The following is a 16,360-nucleotide window of genomic DNA, read 5'->3' as shown; positions in this document are numbered from 1 at the left end:
GAGGTCGGCGAACTTGGTGTCCAATGTTAGAGTAAATATTTTAGGATTGGGGACTACAGTCTCACATATTCTTTAAAAAAAAAAAAAAAAAACAATTTCCTACAAGTGGTAAAAATCATCCTTCACTAGTGAACCATATAAAACAGGCCACAAGGTGGAGCTGGCCTACCGTCCATAGTGCACCAACTACACATTCTCTAGTGGCTCAGAATGTTCATTTAACAGGAGACAAGAAACACAGGTGGGGCTAATATGAGTAGGAGATCAGATCAAAGGCACCATCTTCCCTCAAATGGGGACTTCCAAATAGATGACACTCAGTGGATGAGTATTTAAAGGAAAATTGACCAACTGAAGGGAATTTGACCATCTGAACCATGGCTCTATACAGAAAAGAAAAGAATATCACCTTAAGATTCCTAACCAAAAGCCTGAATTTAGGACTGGAAATGACTACCTGCATGACACAAACTCCTAAAATGAATTTCAAAATAAAAGATTAACCACACACACACAAACAAAACCCTCCAAAAAAGTTTTAAAATACAGGAAACACACAAACAAAAACACTGAAATAAGAGCAAACAAACTGGTATGAGAAAAAAATCAGGAAAAAACAACAAATCACAGAACCAAACCACAAAGACTACTGACCCTGAGATAAGATAAAGAATATAAACTAAACATATTTAATATGTTTTAGAGTAAAAATATGACAGGAGAAAGAAAATGAGAAGAATTGAAAAAGAGCCAAATAAAATTTCTGGAAATTAAAGAAATTATAAAATTAGGAAGCTAATGGATAGTTAAAAAACTGCTGGGATATAACTGAAGAGAACTAGTGAACTGAATGACCGACCAGAAGAATCAGGCAGAAGGAAGCACAGAGCAACAGAAAACCCAGAAAAATAAACTGAGAAGATTCAACATCAGAGATGGAGAAAGACATAATAATGAGAATTGGGGAAAAGCAATATTCAAAGAAGTGAAAACTAAGAACTTTCCAGGATGGATGAAAGACACAATTTCTCAAATTCACTGAATCCAATGGAATATCAAGCAACTTAAATAAAAGAAAACCCATACCCAGACACATCATAATAAACTATAAACAAGAAAAGTAAGTATACAACTTTCATGCTGTCAAAAAGGGGGAAAAAAAAAAAAAGAAAAAATGGAGGGAACTCAATAAAACCATAAAAAGTGAGGGTGAGGAGGAACCAAAGAAAGAAAATAGAGAAATCAAAAGAGTAAGACAACTGTTGTACAAAAATATGGTTCCAAATATATGAATAACTTAACCCTCCAGGAAGAGATGAAGATTGTCAAGCTAAAAGTAAAGGAAAAATCTTATTACCATATGCTATTTACAAAAGACACAATCACAAAAACACACAAGTTGAAAGTCATACACACAACAAGAAAATTACAGACCAGTATCCCTTACGAATATAACTGCAAAATGCCCAACAAAGTACTACCAAACCAAACCTAGCAGCTCATTAAAAGGACTCTACACCATGACAGGAGAAGGCAATGGCACCCCACTCCAGTACTCTTGCCTGGAAAATCCCATGGACGGAGGAGCCTGGTAGGCTGCAGTCCATGGGGTCACTAAGAGTCCGACACGACTGAGCGACTTCACTTTCACTTTTCACTTTCATGCACTGGAGAAGGAAATGGCAACCCACTCCAGTGGGTTGGAGAATCCCAGGGACGGCGGAGCCTGGTGGGCTGCCATCTATGGGGTTGCACAGAGTCGGACACGACTGAAGCGACTTAGCAGCAGCAGCAGCAGCACACCATGACAAAGTGGGATAACCTAGGCATGCAAGGGTGGTTCACACTGAAGAATCAGTTAATGTAATACTCTGTATTAGTAGAATGAAGGGAGAAAATCCATGTGATTATCTTGAGATACAGAAAAATCATCTGACTAAATCCAACACCCTTTTATGATAAAAGCACTCAACAAATTAAGAATGGAAAGGAACTTCCTCAATCTGAGAAGAGCCATCTATGAAAAACTTAATAGCTTAACAGTGAAAAACTGGAAGGTTTTCCCCTAAGCTGACGATCAAGACAAGTCTGTGGACTCTCACTGCTTAAACAAGGATTGAACTGGCTGGCGCAATTAGAGTAAGAAATAAGGCATCCAAAAGTGGAAAGGAAGAACTACCTATAGTTGCAAATGGTATGACTTTTTATATGAAAAAATCCTAAGCAATCCATAAAATAACTATGAGAGAGAATAAACAAATTTAGTAGAGTTGCAGAAAACAAAATCAATGCACAAAATCAGCTGTATTTCTATACTCTAGCAATGAAGAATCCAAATAGGAAATTAAGATAATTCTATTATAACAGCATCAAAAAGAATAAAATAACTAAGAATCAGTTTAATCAAGGAAGTAAAGTACTTGTACAGTGAAAAGTATAAAACACTGATGAAATAAATTAAATGGAAAGACAGCCTCCATCCGTGGACTGGAAGCCGTAATACTGTTAAAGATAAGTAATATTCCTCAAATTGATCTAAACATTCAATACAATTCTCATTAAACTCCTACTAATTTTAGGATTTTCTACATATAAGGTCAAATCAAATCATAGTAAGATACCATTTCATAGCCACAAGGGTGGCTTTTTTATTTTTTAAGACAATTATAAGGGTTAGCAAGGATGTGGAGAAATTTGGAACCTTCATACACTGTTGGTAAAATGTAAAAGGGCACAGCTACTTTTGCAAACCAGTTTCACAGTTCCTCAAAAAGTTAAACACAATATTACTGTACAACCCAGTAATTCCACTCCTATGTATATAACCCAAGAGAACTGAAAACAGTTGTTCAAACATAACCTGTTCACAAATAACAGCATTATTCTGAATAACCAAAAAGTGGGAACATCCCAAGTATCTATTCCTGATGAATGGATAAATAAAATACTTAATGATACATCCACACAATGGAATATTTAACTACAAAAAGAAATGAAGCAGTGACAGATGCTGTGACATGAATGAACCTTGAAAAGATGCTAAGTGAAAAAGGCAAACTTCAAAGGCATGATTCCATTTATCTGCAATGTCCAGAATGAATAAATCTATACAAACAGAAATCAGATTTGTAGTTGCCAAGAACAAGGGGAATGGGAGAAAGAGGACTGACTGTTAACTAGTACAGGCTTTCTTTTGGAGGTGATGAAAATGTTCCAGAATTAGACTGTGTTGGTGCTCATACAATATTGTGAATGTACTAAAAACAACTGGATCATACACTTAAAAGAGATCAAAATGGTGAAATTTTATGTTATGTGAATTTTACCTCAAAAAGAAAAAAGACACATGTAAGATAAATGTAGGTGATTTATGAAAAGAACCAATTAAATATCCTTATTCTGGAAATGAAAAACATAGGGGGAAAATGCAATAGAGCGGCTGAAGAACACAAAAGGCAGAGCTAAACAGGCAATCAATGAGCTGGGAGGCCAGTCTCAGATGGTCACCCACATAGAGAAAAAGTAATAGAAATGTTAAGAGATGTGAAGAACTAACTCAGAAGCACTGCCATCAATCTAACAGGAATTCATTAGGAGAGAATGGACAAAAAAGAATAACTGAAGAAATAGAACCCATGAATCTAAGGTGGAAAGGATCCAACAGATCCCAAGCAAGATAAATTTATCATTTAAAAAATAAATTAGTGGACACTTCAAATTATCTGAAAACCAAGACTTGAATTAAATTTGCTACCAGAGACATAAACACTCAAAAACAGTATCAGCTTCACAACTTAATAACGTACTTAAAATGAAACTACAAGTACAACCAAGAAAATGAGTCTAATTCATCAGGCTGTTAGGAAGATAAAATAAATAAAAATACCTCATAAGAGAGGCAGACAACAAACATACCATACACACTAATAAAGCCAGTTATTCCTTAATTATGAGATGAGATTTTTCCACATTAATATTTGTTTTATTTTAGTTAAGCTCTTAAGTAACCCTGCGGAGAAGGCAATGGCACCCCACTCCAGTACTCTTGCCTGGAAAATCCCATGGATGGAGGAACCTGGTAGGCTACAGTCCATGGGGTCGCAAAGAGTCGGACACGACTGAGTGACTTCACTTTCACTTCTCACTTTCATGCATTAGAGAAGGAAATGGCAACCCACTCCAGTGTTCTTGCCTGGAGAATCCCAGAGATGGGGGAGCCTGGTGGGCTGCCATCTGTGGGGTTGCACAGAGTCGGACACGACTGAAGCGACTTAGCAGCAGCAGCAGTAAGTAACCCTGGAAGGTATATATTCTCCTTCCCAAGGTTCGCACTGTCATAGTATATAAGTACTCTGTCTTTGGCCCAAAGTATTTGGAAACAGTGATTGAAACATCATGGATTAAAGCATTGATAACAGAAGTCACCTAAAAGAGACATGACTCCTAAACTGTCAAAAACCAAAATAACCAGTATGAACACATTTATAGCTAAAGAAACAAATGTATCAGTTAGCAGAAAGAGGCGAAAGCACCTTAAAAGCAGAATAACACTGGCAAATAGTTGACTTTAGCCAACAAACGTTAGCGCTACATTCCTCATGATAAAATACCCTTGCCATCTGAAGATGAGCATGGTGGGCTTGGAAAACATATGATGGCCTAACTTCCTTAGTCTGATTCCTTGTTCACCACAGACTGAATGTTTCACAAGAAAAATAAATCCTTAATAATGAAAAAGTCTGAACAGTGTGTGTGATAGTGATTTCCCACAGTATACTAGTTTCAGACAATGGTCGTAATGCACACTTATATACCCTTAAGACATATAAACCCATTCTCACTCAGAATTCCTCTTAAACTGAAGGGCAGACTATGGGCCACAATAAATTAACCTGAATGATGAGTGCTACCCTGTGAAACCACAGGAAGAAGCAGGAAGAAGCCTCCTGTCCCAATCCCTGCTGGACACCAAGGGGCCAAAGAGTATTTTATTTACCTGAAAAGCAAACCTCTTAAAACATACCTCGTCGAGGATTTCTCTATTTCTTTGAAGAAGTTCGGGTAGCTCTTTGAACAACTGATCAACGGTCTGGATGCCTCCCTGTTCAATCACAGATGTGGACTTGGTCAATATAGACTGAGGTACGGTATCTCCAGATAAATCTTCAATTGCTGCTGGAAGATTAAGGGAAGCTAACACCCTGAAAAAATGAGATACTATGTCATCTAAAGATCTAATCCTTTCAAACACTAGCAGCGGAGTTATCACTCCAAAAAAGTGGATAAGCCCTGTAAATGGAAACATAAAGCAAAGACAAAGGAAAAACAGAAAATCAGGAATTGAGAAAATTAAATAAAACATTAGAGAATTAAGTTAGATTCACAGTTCAGAACTGAGAGCCAAAATGTTTAAAAGTTACATTAAAATATACTAGATACCTTTGGCTCACTGGTTAAACGTTACTTCTTTCACTCTAATTAAAAGTAAAAAATTCTATTTTAAGAATGTGATCTTTTATCACACTCCTGATTCTTATACTGTCAGTGATAAAAGAGAAATAATACACTACATAGTTATAATTTCACATCAGTTCAGTTGCTCAGTTGTGTCCGACTCTTTGTGACGCCATGGATTGCAGCACGTCAGGCCTCCCTGTCCATCACCAACTTGCATAGCTTACTCAAATTCACGTACATCAAGTCGGTGATGCCATCCAGTCATCTCATCCTCTGTTGTCTCCTCGTCCTGCCTTCAATCTTTGCCAGCATCAGGGTCTTTTCCATTGAGTCAGTTCTTCACATCAGGTGGCCAAAGTTTTGGAGTTTCAGCTTCAACATCAGTCCTTCCAATGAATATTCAGGACTAATTTCCTTTAGGATGGACTGGCTGGATCTCCTAGCAGTCCAAGGGATTCTCTTAAAAGTCTTCTCCAACACCACAGTTCAAAAGCATCAATTCTCTGGCTCTCAGCTTTCTTAACAGTCCAACTCTCACACCCATACATGACTACTGGAAAAACTATAGATTTGACTAGACAGATCTTTGTTGGCAAAGTAACGTCTCTGCTTTTTAATAAGCTGTCTAGGTTGGTCACAGCTTTCCTTCCAAGGAGCAAGTGTCTTTTAATATCATGGCTGCAGTCACCATTTGCAGTGATTTTGGAGCCCCAAAAAATAAAGTCAGCCACTGTTTCCACTGTTTACCCATCTATTTGCAATGAAGTGATGGGACTGGATACCATGGTCTTAGTTTTCTGAATGCTGAGCTTTAAGCTAGTTTTTTCACTCTTGTCTTTCACGTGCATCCAGAGGATCTTTAGATCCTCATCACTTTCTTCCATAAGGGTGGTGTCATCTGCATATCTGAGGTGATTGATATTTCTCCCAGCAATCTTGATTCCAGCTTGTGCTTCATGAAGCCCAGCGTTTCTCATGGTGTACTCTGCATGGAAGTTAAATAAGCAGGGTGACAATATACAGCCTTGACGTACTCCTTTCCCGATTTGGAACCAGCCTGTTGTTCCATGTCCAGTTCTAACTGTTGCTTCCTGACCTGCATATAGGTTTCTCAGAGGCAGGTCAGGTGGTCTGGTATTCCCATCTCTTTCAGAATTTTCCACAGTTTGTTGTGATCCACACAGCCAAAGGCTTTGGCATAGTCAATAAAGCAGAAATAGATGTTTTTCTGGAACTCTCTTGCTTTTTCCATGATCCAGCGGATGTTGGCAATTTGATCTCTGGTTCCTCTGCCTTTTCTAAATCCAGCTTGAACAGTTGCAAGCTCACAGTTCACATACTGTTGAAGTCTGGCTTGGAGAATTCTGAGCATTACTTTGCTAGAATGTGAGATAAGTGCAATTGTGTGGTAGTTTGAACATTCTTTGGCATTGCCTTTCTTTGAGACTGGAATGGAAACTGATCTTTTCCAGTCCTGTGGCCACTGCTGAGCTTTTCAAATTTGCTGGCATATTGAGTGCAGCACTTTCACAGCATCATCTTTTAGGATTTGAAATAGCTCAACTGGAATTCCATCACCTCCACTAGCTTTGTTCGTAGTGAGGCTTCCTAAGGCCCACTTGACTTCGCATTCTAGGATGTCTGGTTCTAGGTGAGTGATCACACCACTGGGGTTATCTGGGTCATGAAGATCTTTTTTGTACAGTTCTTCTGTGGATTCTTGCCACCTCTTCTTAGTATCTTCTGCTTCTGTTAGGTCCATACCATTTCTGTCCTTATTGTGCCCATCTTTGCATGAAGTGTTCCCTTGGTATCTCTAATTTTCTTGAAGAGCTCTCTAATCTTTCCCATTCTGTTGTTTTCCTCTATTTCTTTGCACTGATCACTGAGGAAGGCTTTCTTATCTCTCCTTGCTATTCTCTGGAATTCTGCATTCAAATGGGTATATGTTTCCTTTTCTCCTTTGCCTTTCACTTCTCTTCTTTTCTCAGCTATTTGTAAGGCCTCCTCAGACTACCATTTTGTCTTTTTGCATTTCTTTTTCATGGGGATGGTCTTGATCATTGCTTCCTGTACAGTGTCACGAACCTCCATCCATAGTTCTTCAGGCACTCTATCAGATCTAATCCCTTGAATCTATTTCTCATTTCCACTGTAAAGTCATAAGGGATTTGATTTAGGTCATATATGAATGGTCTGGTGGTTTTTCCTACTTTCTTCAATTTAAGTCTGAATTTGGCAATAAGGAGTTCATGATCTGAGCCATAGTTAGCTCCCAGTCTTGTTTTTACTGACTGTATAGAGGTTCTCCATCTTTGGCTACAAAGAATATAATCAATTTGATTTTGGTATTGACCATCTGGTGATATCCATGTGTAGAGTCTTCTCTTGTGTTGTTGGAAGAGGGTGTTTGCTATGACCAGTGCGTTCTCTTGGTAAAACTCTGTTAGCCTTTGACCTGCTTCGTTTTGTACTCCAAAGCCAAATTTTCCTGTTACTCCTGGTATCTCTTGACTTCCTACTTTTATATTCCAGTCCCCCAAGAACTCCACAATTACAGCTCGCTGCTGAACAACCATCAACTGGAGAATGTTGGATCCCACCAAAAAAAGATACCCCACGTCCAAGGGCAAAGGAGAAGCCCCAGCAAGACGGTAGGAGGAGCAAAATCGTGTTTAGAATCAAACCCCATACCCACCAGACACACTCAGAGGGCTCAAACAAACCTTGTGCACACCAGGACCCAAAGACTTACACCAGAACTTAAACAGAACTGGGGAAACAGACTCTTGGAGCGTACAAACAAAACCTTGTACACACCAGGACCCAGGAGAAAGGACCAGTGACCCCATAAGAGACTGACCCAGACTTGCCCGTGAGTGTCCAGGAGTCTCCACCGGAGGCATGGGTCAGCGGTGGCCTGCTTCAGGGTCAGAGGCACCTTTTGAAGGAAGTGGCCATTATCTTCATTACCTCCACCACAGTTTGGCCTCAGGTCAAACAACAGGGAGGAAACACAGCCCCACCCATCAACAGAAAATTGGATTAAAGACTTACTGAGCATGGCCCTGCCCATCAGAACAAGACCCAGTTTCCCCCTCAGTCAGTCTCTCCCATCAGGAAGCTTTCATAAGACTCTTATCCTTCTCCATCAGAGGGCATACAGAGTGGAAACCACAATCACAGAAAACTAACAAAACTGATCACATGGACCACATCGTTGTCTAACTCAATGAAACTATGAGCCATGCCACTGTAGGGCCACCCAAGACGGATGGGTCATGGTGGAGAGTTCTGACAAAATGTGGTCACTGGGGAAGGGAATGGCAAACCACTTCAGTAGTCTTGCCCTGAGAACCCCATGAACAGTATGAAAACGCAAAAAGACAGGACACTGAAAGATGAACTCCCCAGGTCGATAAGTGCCCAACATGCTACTGGAGATCAGTGGAGAATTAACTCCAGAAACAATGAAGAGAGGGCGCCAAAGCAAAAACACCACCCAGTTGTGGATGTGACTGGTGATAGAAGCAAAGTCCGATGCTGTAAAGAGCAATATTGCATAGGAACCTGGAATGTCAGGTCCATGAATCAAGGCAAATTGGAAGTGGTCAAACAGGAGATGACACAAGTGAACGTCAACATTCTAGGAATCAGCAAACTGAAATGGACTGGAATGGGTGAATTTAACTCAGATGACCATTATATCTACTACTATGGGCAGGAATCCTTTAGAAAAAATGGAGTAGCCCTCATAGTAAACAAAAGACTCTGAAATGCAGTACTTGGATGCAAGTGCAAAAACGAGAGAATGATCTCTGTTCATTTCCAAGGCGACCATTCAATATCACAGTAATCCAAGTCTATGCCTCAATAACTAATGCTGAAGAAGCTGAAGTTGAATGGTTCATTGAAGACCTACAAGACCTTCTAGAACTAACACCCAATTTCACATCATCTAGGCATAATGTCAAGAGGACATAGTTGATATACATATTAATACAGAATTTCCATTTGTTTTGTTTTGTGGCACAGTAACTATTAATCTATTACTTCATTTATATAATGGGAGGAATATTTGGGTAAACTTATGCTGTCTTCCTGCTGGAAAAAGAAAAATGAGGTCAAAACATACTCATTCATCAAAATTAAGAACATGAAAAAGCAAACAAGACTAGGGAAAAAAAAACTCAGTAACATATCTGACAAAAGACTTACCTCTAGAATATCTAAAGAACACTTTAAAGATATTAAGAAAAAAAATGAGCAATAGATTTCAATACATGACGAAAGACATGAAGGGCTAATAAGCACATGAAGAGTTGCTCAATATCATTAGTCACCAGGGGGAATGCAAACTGAACCACAATGAGACACTGCTACACACACACTACAATAGCTAAAATCAGAGAGACTGACAATGCTAAGTTCTGACGAGGTGCCAAGAAAGCGCGCTTCTCAAACGGTGCAGGAACAATGACTCTGGAAAACCATCTGGCCATTTCCTGTGAAGTAAACATACACTAACCATACAACTCAACAATTCTGTAATCCTAGGTTATTTGCTCATGAGAAATAAAACATGTCCACAGAAAGATGTGTACACCCATGTTCGTAACAACCAAAATGTCCACCAATAGGTAAAAGTAACAAACTATTTGACCGTCAAGAGGAATACTGCTAAGTAATAAAAAGGATCAAACTGATACATATACCATGATTATGCCAAGTGAAAGAAGCCTAAGATATTTTTAATACATACTGTTACATGCTGTACATACTATATTATATATTATACATTACTATAACAATACCATACACTGTATATATCATACTATATATGCAATGTACTGTTTACTGTATATAATACACTATAAAATCTACATATTGCACACACTATAATGATTACATTTATATTAAAATTATATAAAAGGTAAAACTAACCTATGGTGACAGGGAGCAGATCAGAAGTGGCTAGAGGGTGGAGGAGAAGACATTGAATGGAAAGGCGTGAGGGAATTTTTCTCGGGTGATAGAAATGTTCTCTACTTGATCATGGTGGGTAGTTACATGGCCACACACATTTATCAAAAAACAACTATACATTTAAAATGGATTTATTTTGTTGTGTAAAATTATACTCAATATATTTTTTTAAATGATAAGTTATTTTGTCTTCAATCCACCAAAAACAAGAACTTGTTCAGAATATTGAATGTACATGTATCTGAACTTTAAAAGTTCATTTCTATTTCTCATTTCCCTCAAATAAATACCCCCAAAATACAAATCAGTGGCCACATATTTTCACTTTGTTTCAGCAGTTAAATTTCTTCCAGTTATATCTGCTTTGTTGTTGGGGCTCAGTAAATATAGTGTTCCCAAGAAATGTGTGTGTGTCTCTATTCGCTATTTCAAATATCCTTAACATTCAGTTCTAAGCTCAGAAAAGTACAATGTTCATAAATAATCCATCAGGAAACATCAGAAATTTAGATAAAGTTATGAAAGTTAAGCCGTACTTACCCATTTGCCAAAGTGGTGGCTTCTCTCATCTGAGCAATTGATCTGTTAACTAAATCAGCTTTCCTCTGATTATAGGCAGCCAAAGACTGCTGGACTGACACAGGAACCATCTTCTCGAACAGATCTAAAAAGAGGAATCAATTTCAATAAAGTTTTAAGACAAAAACTCAAACTATAAAGTGACTATTCATATCTCCTTTCCAATATTCACATTAAAAGTCTTCAAACATTTAAAAAAACAAAACTAAATCTATTGAAAGGACAATGATAAAGAGAATTTTTAGATCACTGTATTCACAGGCAATGATAATGAAGGCTTTTCCTTGAACTTAATTTTCTTAAAGATGTGTTTATCATTAAGTTTAAGGGATCTTTGGTGAGGAAGATCTACACAAGAGAAAACAATACTCATTCATTGATAAAACTGACCATAGTACCATGGTTTCCAGCTCTACCACTTCCTGGCTCTGCAACCTTGAGCAAATGACTTCACCACTCTCCATCAGTATACTCAGCAGTCAAATGGGGACAATAACCACACCTGCCTCGTGTAGCTGCTATGAGAAGTAAATGAACTAATATTTTAAAGTGCTTAAAAGAGCTTTTGGCACACGGTAAACACTTTGAGCTTGTTAAACAGAAGTAAGTACAGTAGTCCCATGGTGTCCTCAGGGGACTGGTTCCAGGACCCTCAGTGGGTCCCAGGCTCTGAGGATGCTCAAGTCTCCTACATGAAGTGGCACAGTGTTTGCACATAGCTTACACATATTCTCTCATACACTTTAAATCATTTCTAGCTTATTTATAAAACTTAATACAATGTAAACGCTATGTGAACAGTTGCAGAGTATTGCAAATTCAAGTTTTGCTCTTTTTGGAACTTTCTGGAAATTTTTTCTGTGACTATTTTCAGTCAGCAGTTGCTTTAAATTCATGGCTGTGGAACCACAGATACAGATGGCCAACTCTAAAACAACCATCCAATAACTTAGAAATATTAGATCCCTGGGGTCTCAGCTAGAGGCTACCATATATTGATTGCATAGACCTACAATAGTCAAGGATATTATGACATTTACTTATCTGATACAACCATGACTCCAGAAGCTTATATGCTTAAAGTCATATACGTTTATTCTTAATACCAGAATCTTAAATAACAAATGTTAACAAAAAGACAGATCAGATCAGATCAATCGCTCAGTCGTGTCCAACTCTTTGCAACCCCATGAATCGCAGCACAAAAGACAAGCGCTCATTTAAGTCTTTATAGTTACTCAGTTTCAAGTTTTCTGACTCTGTTGTATACTTTATGCTTTACTACCATTTACTGTCCATCTTAAAATTTCACTGTTAACATGAATAAAATTATATTCAAAGCATACAATTGCAACTATGTGATTTTAGCTACAAAAAATAGATTAAACTGGAGAAAAAATACCTAACACTAAAGTGCCTCTGAATAGCTGACATACCAGTGAATTTCTGGCTGATGGGTACGTTGACTGGAGTAGATTTCACAAGTGTGGCTTTGCCAATAGGGTCCAGATCTTTAAGGTCTGGAACTCGATCATGATAGATGAAGTCATTATCCTTCTTTGCCGCAGTAAGGGCACGGCTGATTTTGTCAGAGAATTCCTTCACGTTGACGTATTCATCATAGCGAGATGCCACTGTTTTTATCAATTCTGCTGCATGCTAGCAAGAAAATGTTAAAAAAGAAAAAAAAAGTTTTCTTTTTTTCCAACAAATATCCAAGCTTTGGTTTTTTAAAAAAATCTTTAAAGACCAGCATTACTAGCATTGTGATCAACAGAACAACCTAGCAATTCAACCTAGCAATTCTCTTATCAAAAATAACCAAAACATCAAAAATGAAGAATACATAGCAGACACCCCTCTAAGACATGAATGAATTACCAAGAGAATAAAAGAAATCAAAATTATAAACTGACATTGAGGAAAGCTGTCTCTGGCTGTTGGGTATTTCTGTATCCAAAGGACTAGCAATTAAAATGCATTAAAAGCCTTCAGGCAGACTTAAGACAGGGGTCTTGAAACTACCTAAGACAGCAAACTAGAAAGAAGAAACATCCCCTTCACCGCCCCACCCCTACATGAAGGCAAAACCTCAAAGGGCTATATGTGGGATGAAAATGGTGGGTCAGAAAACTACTCTGCAACACAGGAAAACAACAAAGAAGCATGTCATGTCAGCAACAATCGGAATTTTTTCTTTAAAAGTTGCCCTTGCGATGCAAAAGATGAACATAGCCTTACATAAATTTAGGGCTCAAATTACTTAGGTGATATTGGGTACAGTAACACCAAATAAAATTGATAATCAAGTCAAAAGCTATTGAGGATAAATGCAGTAATATAATGTTTAACATCTGACAATTTGCCAGAAAGATATAAACTTCACAAATGTTGTATCTGAAAGCCTTTATGTTAGGTAGTTAGAATGAGTCCAGAATGGTGGTGGCTAAAAGACAAGGAAGGGAAAAGCCTGCAAAAATAGAACAAAGGAAGGTCAAAGGAAGGTCCGAGGACCAGAGTGAGGACCTCAGGTAGAACAAACCTCTAGCTACCCCAATTTGCATAGGGCAGGCCCAGGGGGAAGAAAAAACATATAAAAAGAGGAGCCAAAGGGCTCGCTCTCTCTCTCTTCTCATGAGGTCTCCACATGACCTCTCTACATGACCTCATGCCTCAAGGATGGATTTTCCTGCTATTATCTAAATAAAATAGAGCTGTAACACGGAGCTGTAACACTGATTTGTCTAAGAGCTATAACACGGTCCGTTTGAGACCTGAGAGCTATAACACAGTTTGTCCAAGACCTAAGAGCTGTGACACGCCGAGGGCTTTAATGTCTGTCACTCCAAATCTTTGTTGTGACGAGACAGAACAGAGGAGCATACACTCGCTTGACATCTATATAAACAATTATAATAAAAAACTGATAAACCTACCCATTTTATTATCATTAGAGTGCATGATTTTAACACTCTTTGTTTCAGCAATAAATGGACCAAGTAAACCAAAAATGTTTAAGATTACAGAAGTTCTGAACAACACAATTAATGAGTTTGATTTATCAGACATGGAGAACCCTGGACTCCACAATTAGAGAATACATAATAGTCTCAGGCTTATAAAGAACATCTGTAGTGACCACATGAAGACATAAAAGCAAAAACACCAAAAGATAAAGTAAAAACATCAAAATTACAAGATTATAAGAATGGTTTAATGTTAGAAAACCTATTTATATAATTCTCCAAATAATAAATTTAAGTTTAAAAAAATCAAATTATCTCATAGATGTTGAAAAATCATTTAATAAAATATTCACTCTTGACTTTTCTTAAATCTTAGTAAAATAAAAATAAATATCCAGTTCCTTAATACATTAAAATTTTAACCCTCAATGCTGATATCATGCTTAGCAGAAAAATAAAATACTCCTAGAGTTGAAATAAAACAAAGATCACCAGTATCATCATGAACATTGACCATGTAAAAATAACCAGACAAAAAAATGAAATTAGAGGTGTAAAATTTAGAAAAGAAAAGGAACAATTTATTATTTACAGGTGATATATTTATTTGCATGCCAGAAAAATCTAAAAGAAACAACTATTCTACGTAAGAAGTAGTTTAGATACACAATCAACATAGAAAATACAGATAAACCACCACCAATCTGAAAAGATAACCAAAAACTAATAATCCAGTTACTAGCAATGGAAAGAAATCTTAAAATATTTGTGCAAGATTAATATGAAATAGAAATAAGGAAAACCAAAACAAACAAAAGCTACATCTTTAGTGTAAACTAGGAGATGGGAAAACACACAAATTTAAACCACTTTTTAAATCTGTACATCAAATTTGACTTGTAAATGTGATCAAACACTCTCCTAAATAGCAAAATTGGTATTAGAAGCAACAGAGCAGGAGAAACAAGGGAAGGCTAAGGGCCCACCCTGAGGGGAAAGTGCTTAGTTAAGCAAATCTGAAAACAATGAAAAGCAATGAGGTGACAGCTGCCAGCTGATGATAAAGGAAAAGCCAAATAGCCTCCTGGAGCCAGACAAAGGTTGAAGGAAAAACAGAATTCTGAGGGGCCTTGACCCAAAAAGGCAGATAACGACAAGAACAGGGTTACTGGGTAAGCAGAAAAAAGGGCAGAAAAGTGGGGAGGAGGAAAAGGGATGAGCACTCAGAAAACGTCCACAGAGTACAAACTGTTACAGCAGATAGACCACCTAGAAAAGCAAAGGCACAAAAGTGGAATCCTTCCTACACCAGGCTTTGAGAACCAGAGGGGAAGGGCCCTACACAAGAAGGCTTGCAAAGATACCTGGTGTTCCCCCACCCAGGAACCTCTTTGACTAAAATCAAGCTCATTCAAACACAAGTAACCAAAAAGGCATTCCATCTGTCTCAACACAAAGAAACCACAAGGAAAAGGGTGAAAATGAGCAGTGAAACTTTTCAACAGAAAATGAAAATTCACCAAAGAAAATGTTGCCACAGGGAATACTGGTGATCCAGTGGTTAGGACTCTGCACTTTCACTGCTGTGGCCCCAGGTTCAATCCCTGGTCAGGGAACTAAGATCACGCAAGGCGTGAGGCACAGCCAAAAGAAAAAGAAATGGTGCCACAAACCAAAGAACACAGCCTACTAAAAAAGGTAAAATAAGCTAAAAGACATAAGGATGCAATCACAGTACCAAAAGAACACAAAATATGAACAGAGATGCTATTCAGATAGCAAGATAACAGTGGGTAACACTCAGGTAACAGTGAGTGATATTCTGATAGCAACAGAATGTGAAACGAGACCCGAAGAACTCAGTGAAGAAAAATATGAAATCATTTAAGAAAAGAAAGACTGAAATATTTATGCAAAGAACATGAAAGGGATAATAGGTTATCACAGAAACCACTGTAAGAAACATATAAAACAAGAAAAAGTAAAGACAATTCTACATGGCAGTTGGGGAGCAGAGGCCACTACAAACTGAAAATTCATGAGACCAATCAACCAAATGTGACGAGGACTGTACATGAATCCTTATTTGAACAAACTATAAAAGCACATTTTACAAAAAAATCAAAGAAAACTAAACCAGGTTTGGGTAATATTAGGTTACTAGCTTACAAACTAGTACTAACTGTACTAAATAAGATGACATTGCGGTTTTAATTTTTTAAAGTCTTATCTATTAGAGGCATATACTTAAGTAACTTAAGGATGAAATGATACGTGAGATAGCTATAAATACATCAAAAAAAAAGAGGAAGGGGGAACAGATGAGACACAGAGAAAATATTAATAATCACTGAAACTGGGTAATAGATATT

General features: G+C 37.7%; 1 protein-coding gene across 2 annotated transcripts in view; it reads right to left on the bottom strand.

Annotated features, from left to right (window-relative positions):
- The window catches only part of PDCD6IP (programmed cell death 6 interacting protein), a 71,774-nt gene that overhangs the window by 18,724 nt on the left and 36,690 nt on the right, over nt 1–16,360 (bottom strand). For both annotated transcript variants that reach the window (XM_005222590.5, XM_002696926.7), the window contains exons 8-10: nt 12,459–12,681; nt 10,984–11,107; nt 5,024–5,201 (exon numbers count right to left, since the gene is read on the bottom strand). In XM_005222590.5, coding sequence (XP_005222647.1) covers nt 5,024–5,201; nt 10,984–11,107; nt 12,459–12,681 — 525 coding nt within the window. The remainder of the gene's footprint in view (nt 1–5,023; nt 5,202–10,983; nt 11,108–12,458; nt 12,682–16,360) is intronic.

The sequence above is a fragment of the Bos taurus genome, chromosome 22 (genome assembly GCF_002263795.3).
Source record: "Bos taurus isolate L1 Dominette 01449 registration number 42190680 breed Hereford chromosome 22, ARS-UCD2.0, whole genome shotgun sequence".
Taxonomy (NCBI): domain Eukaryota; kingdom Metazoa; phylum Chordata; class Mammalia; order Artiodactyla; family Bovidae; genus Bos; species Bos taurus.
Note: the sequence above shows the minus strand (reverse complement) of the source record. Positions and strands in the feature narration are given on the sequence as shown.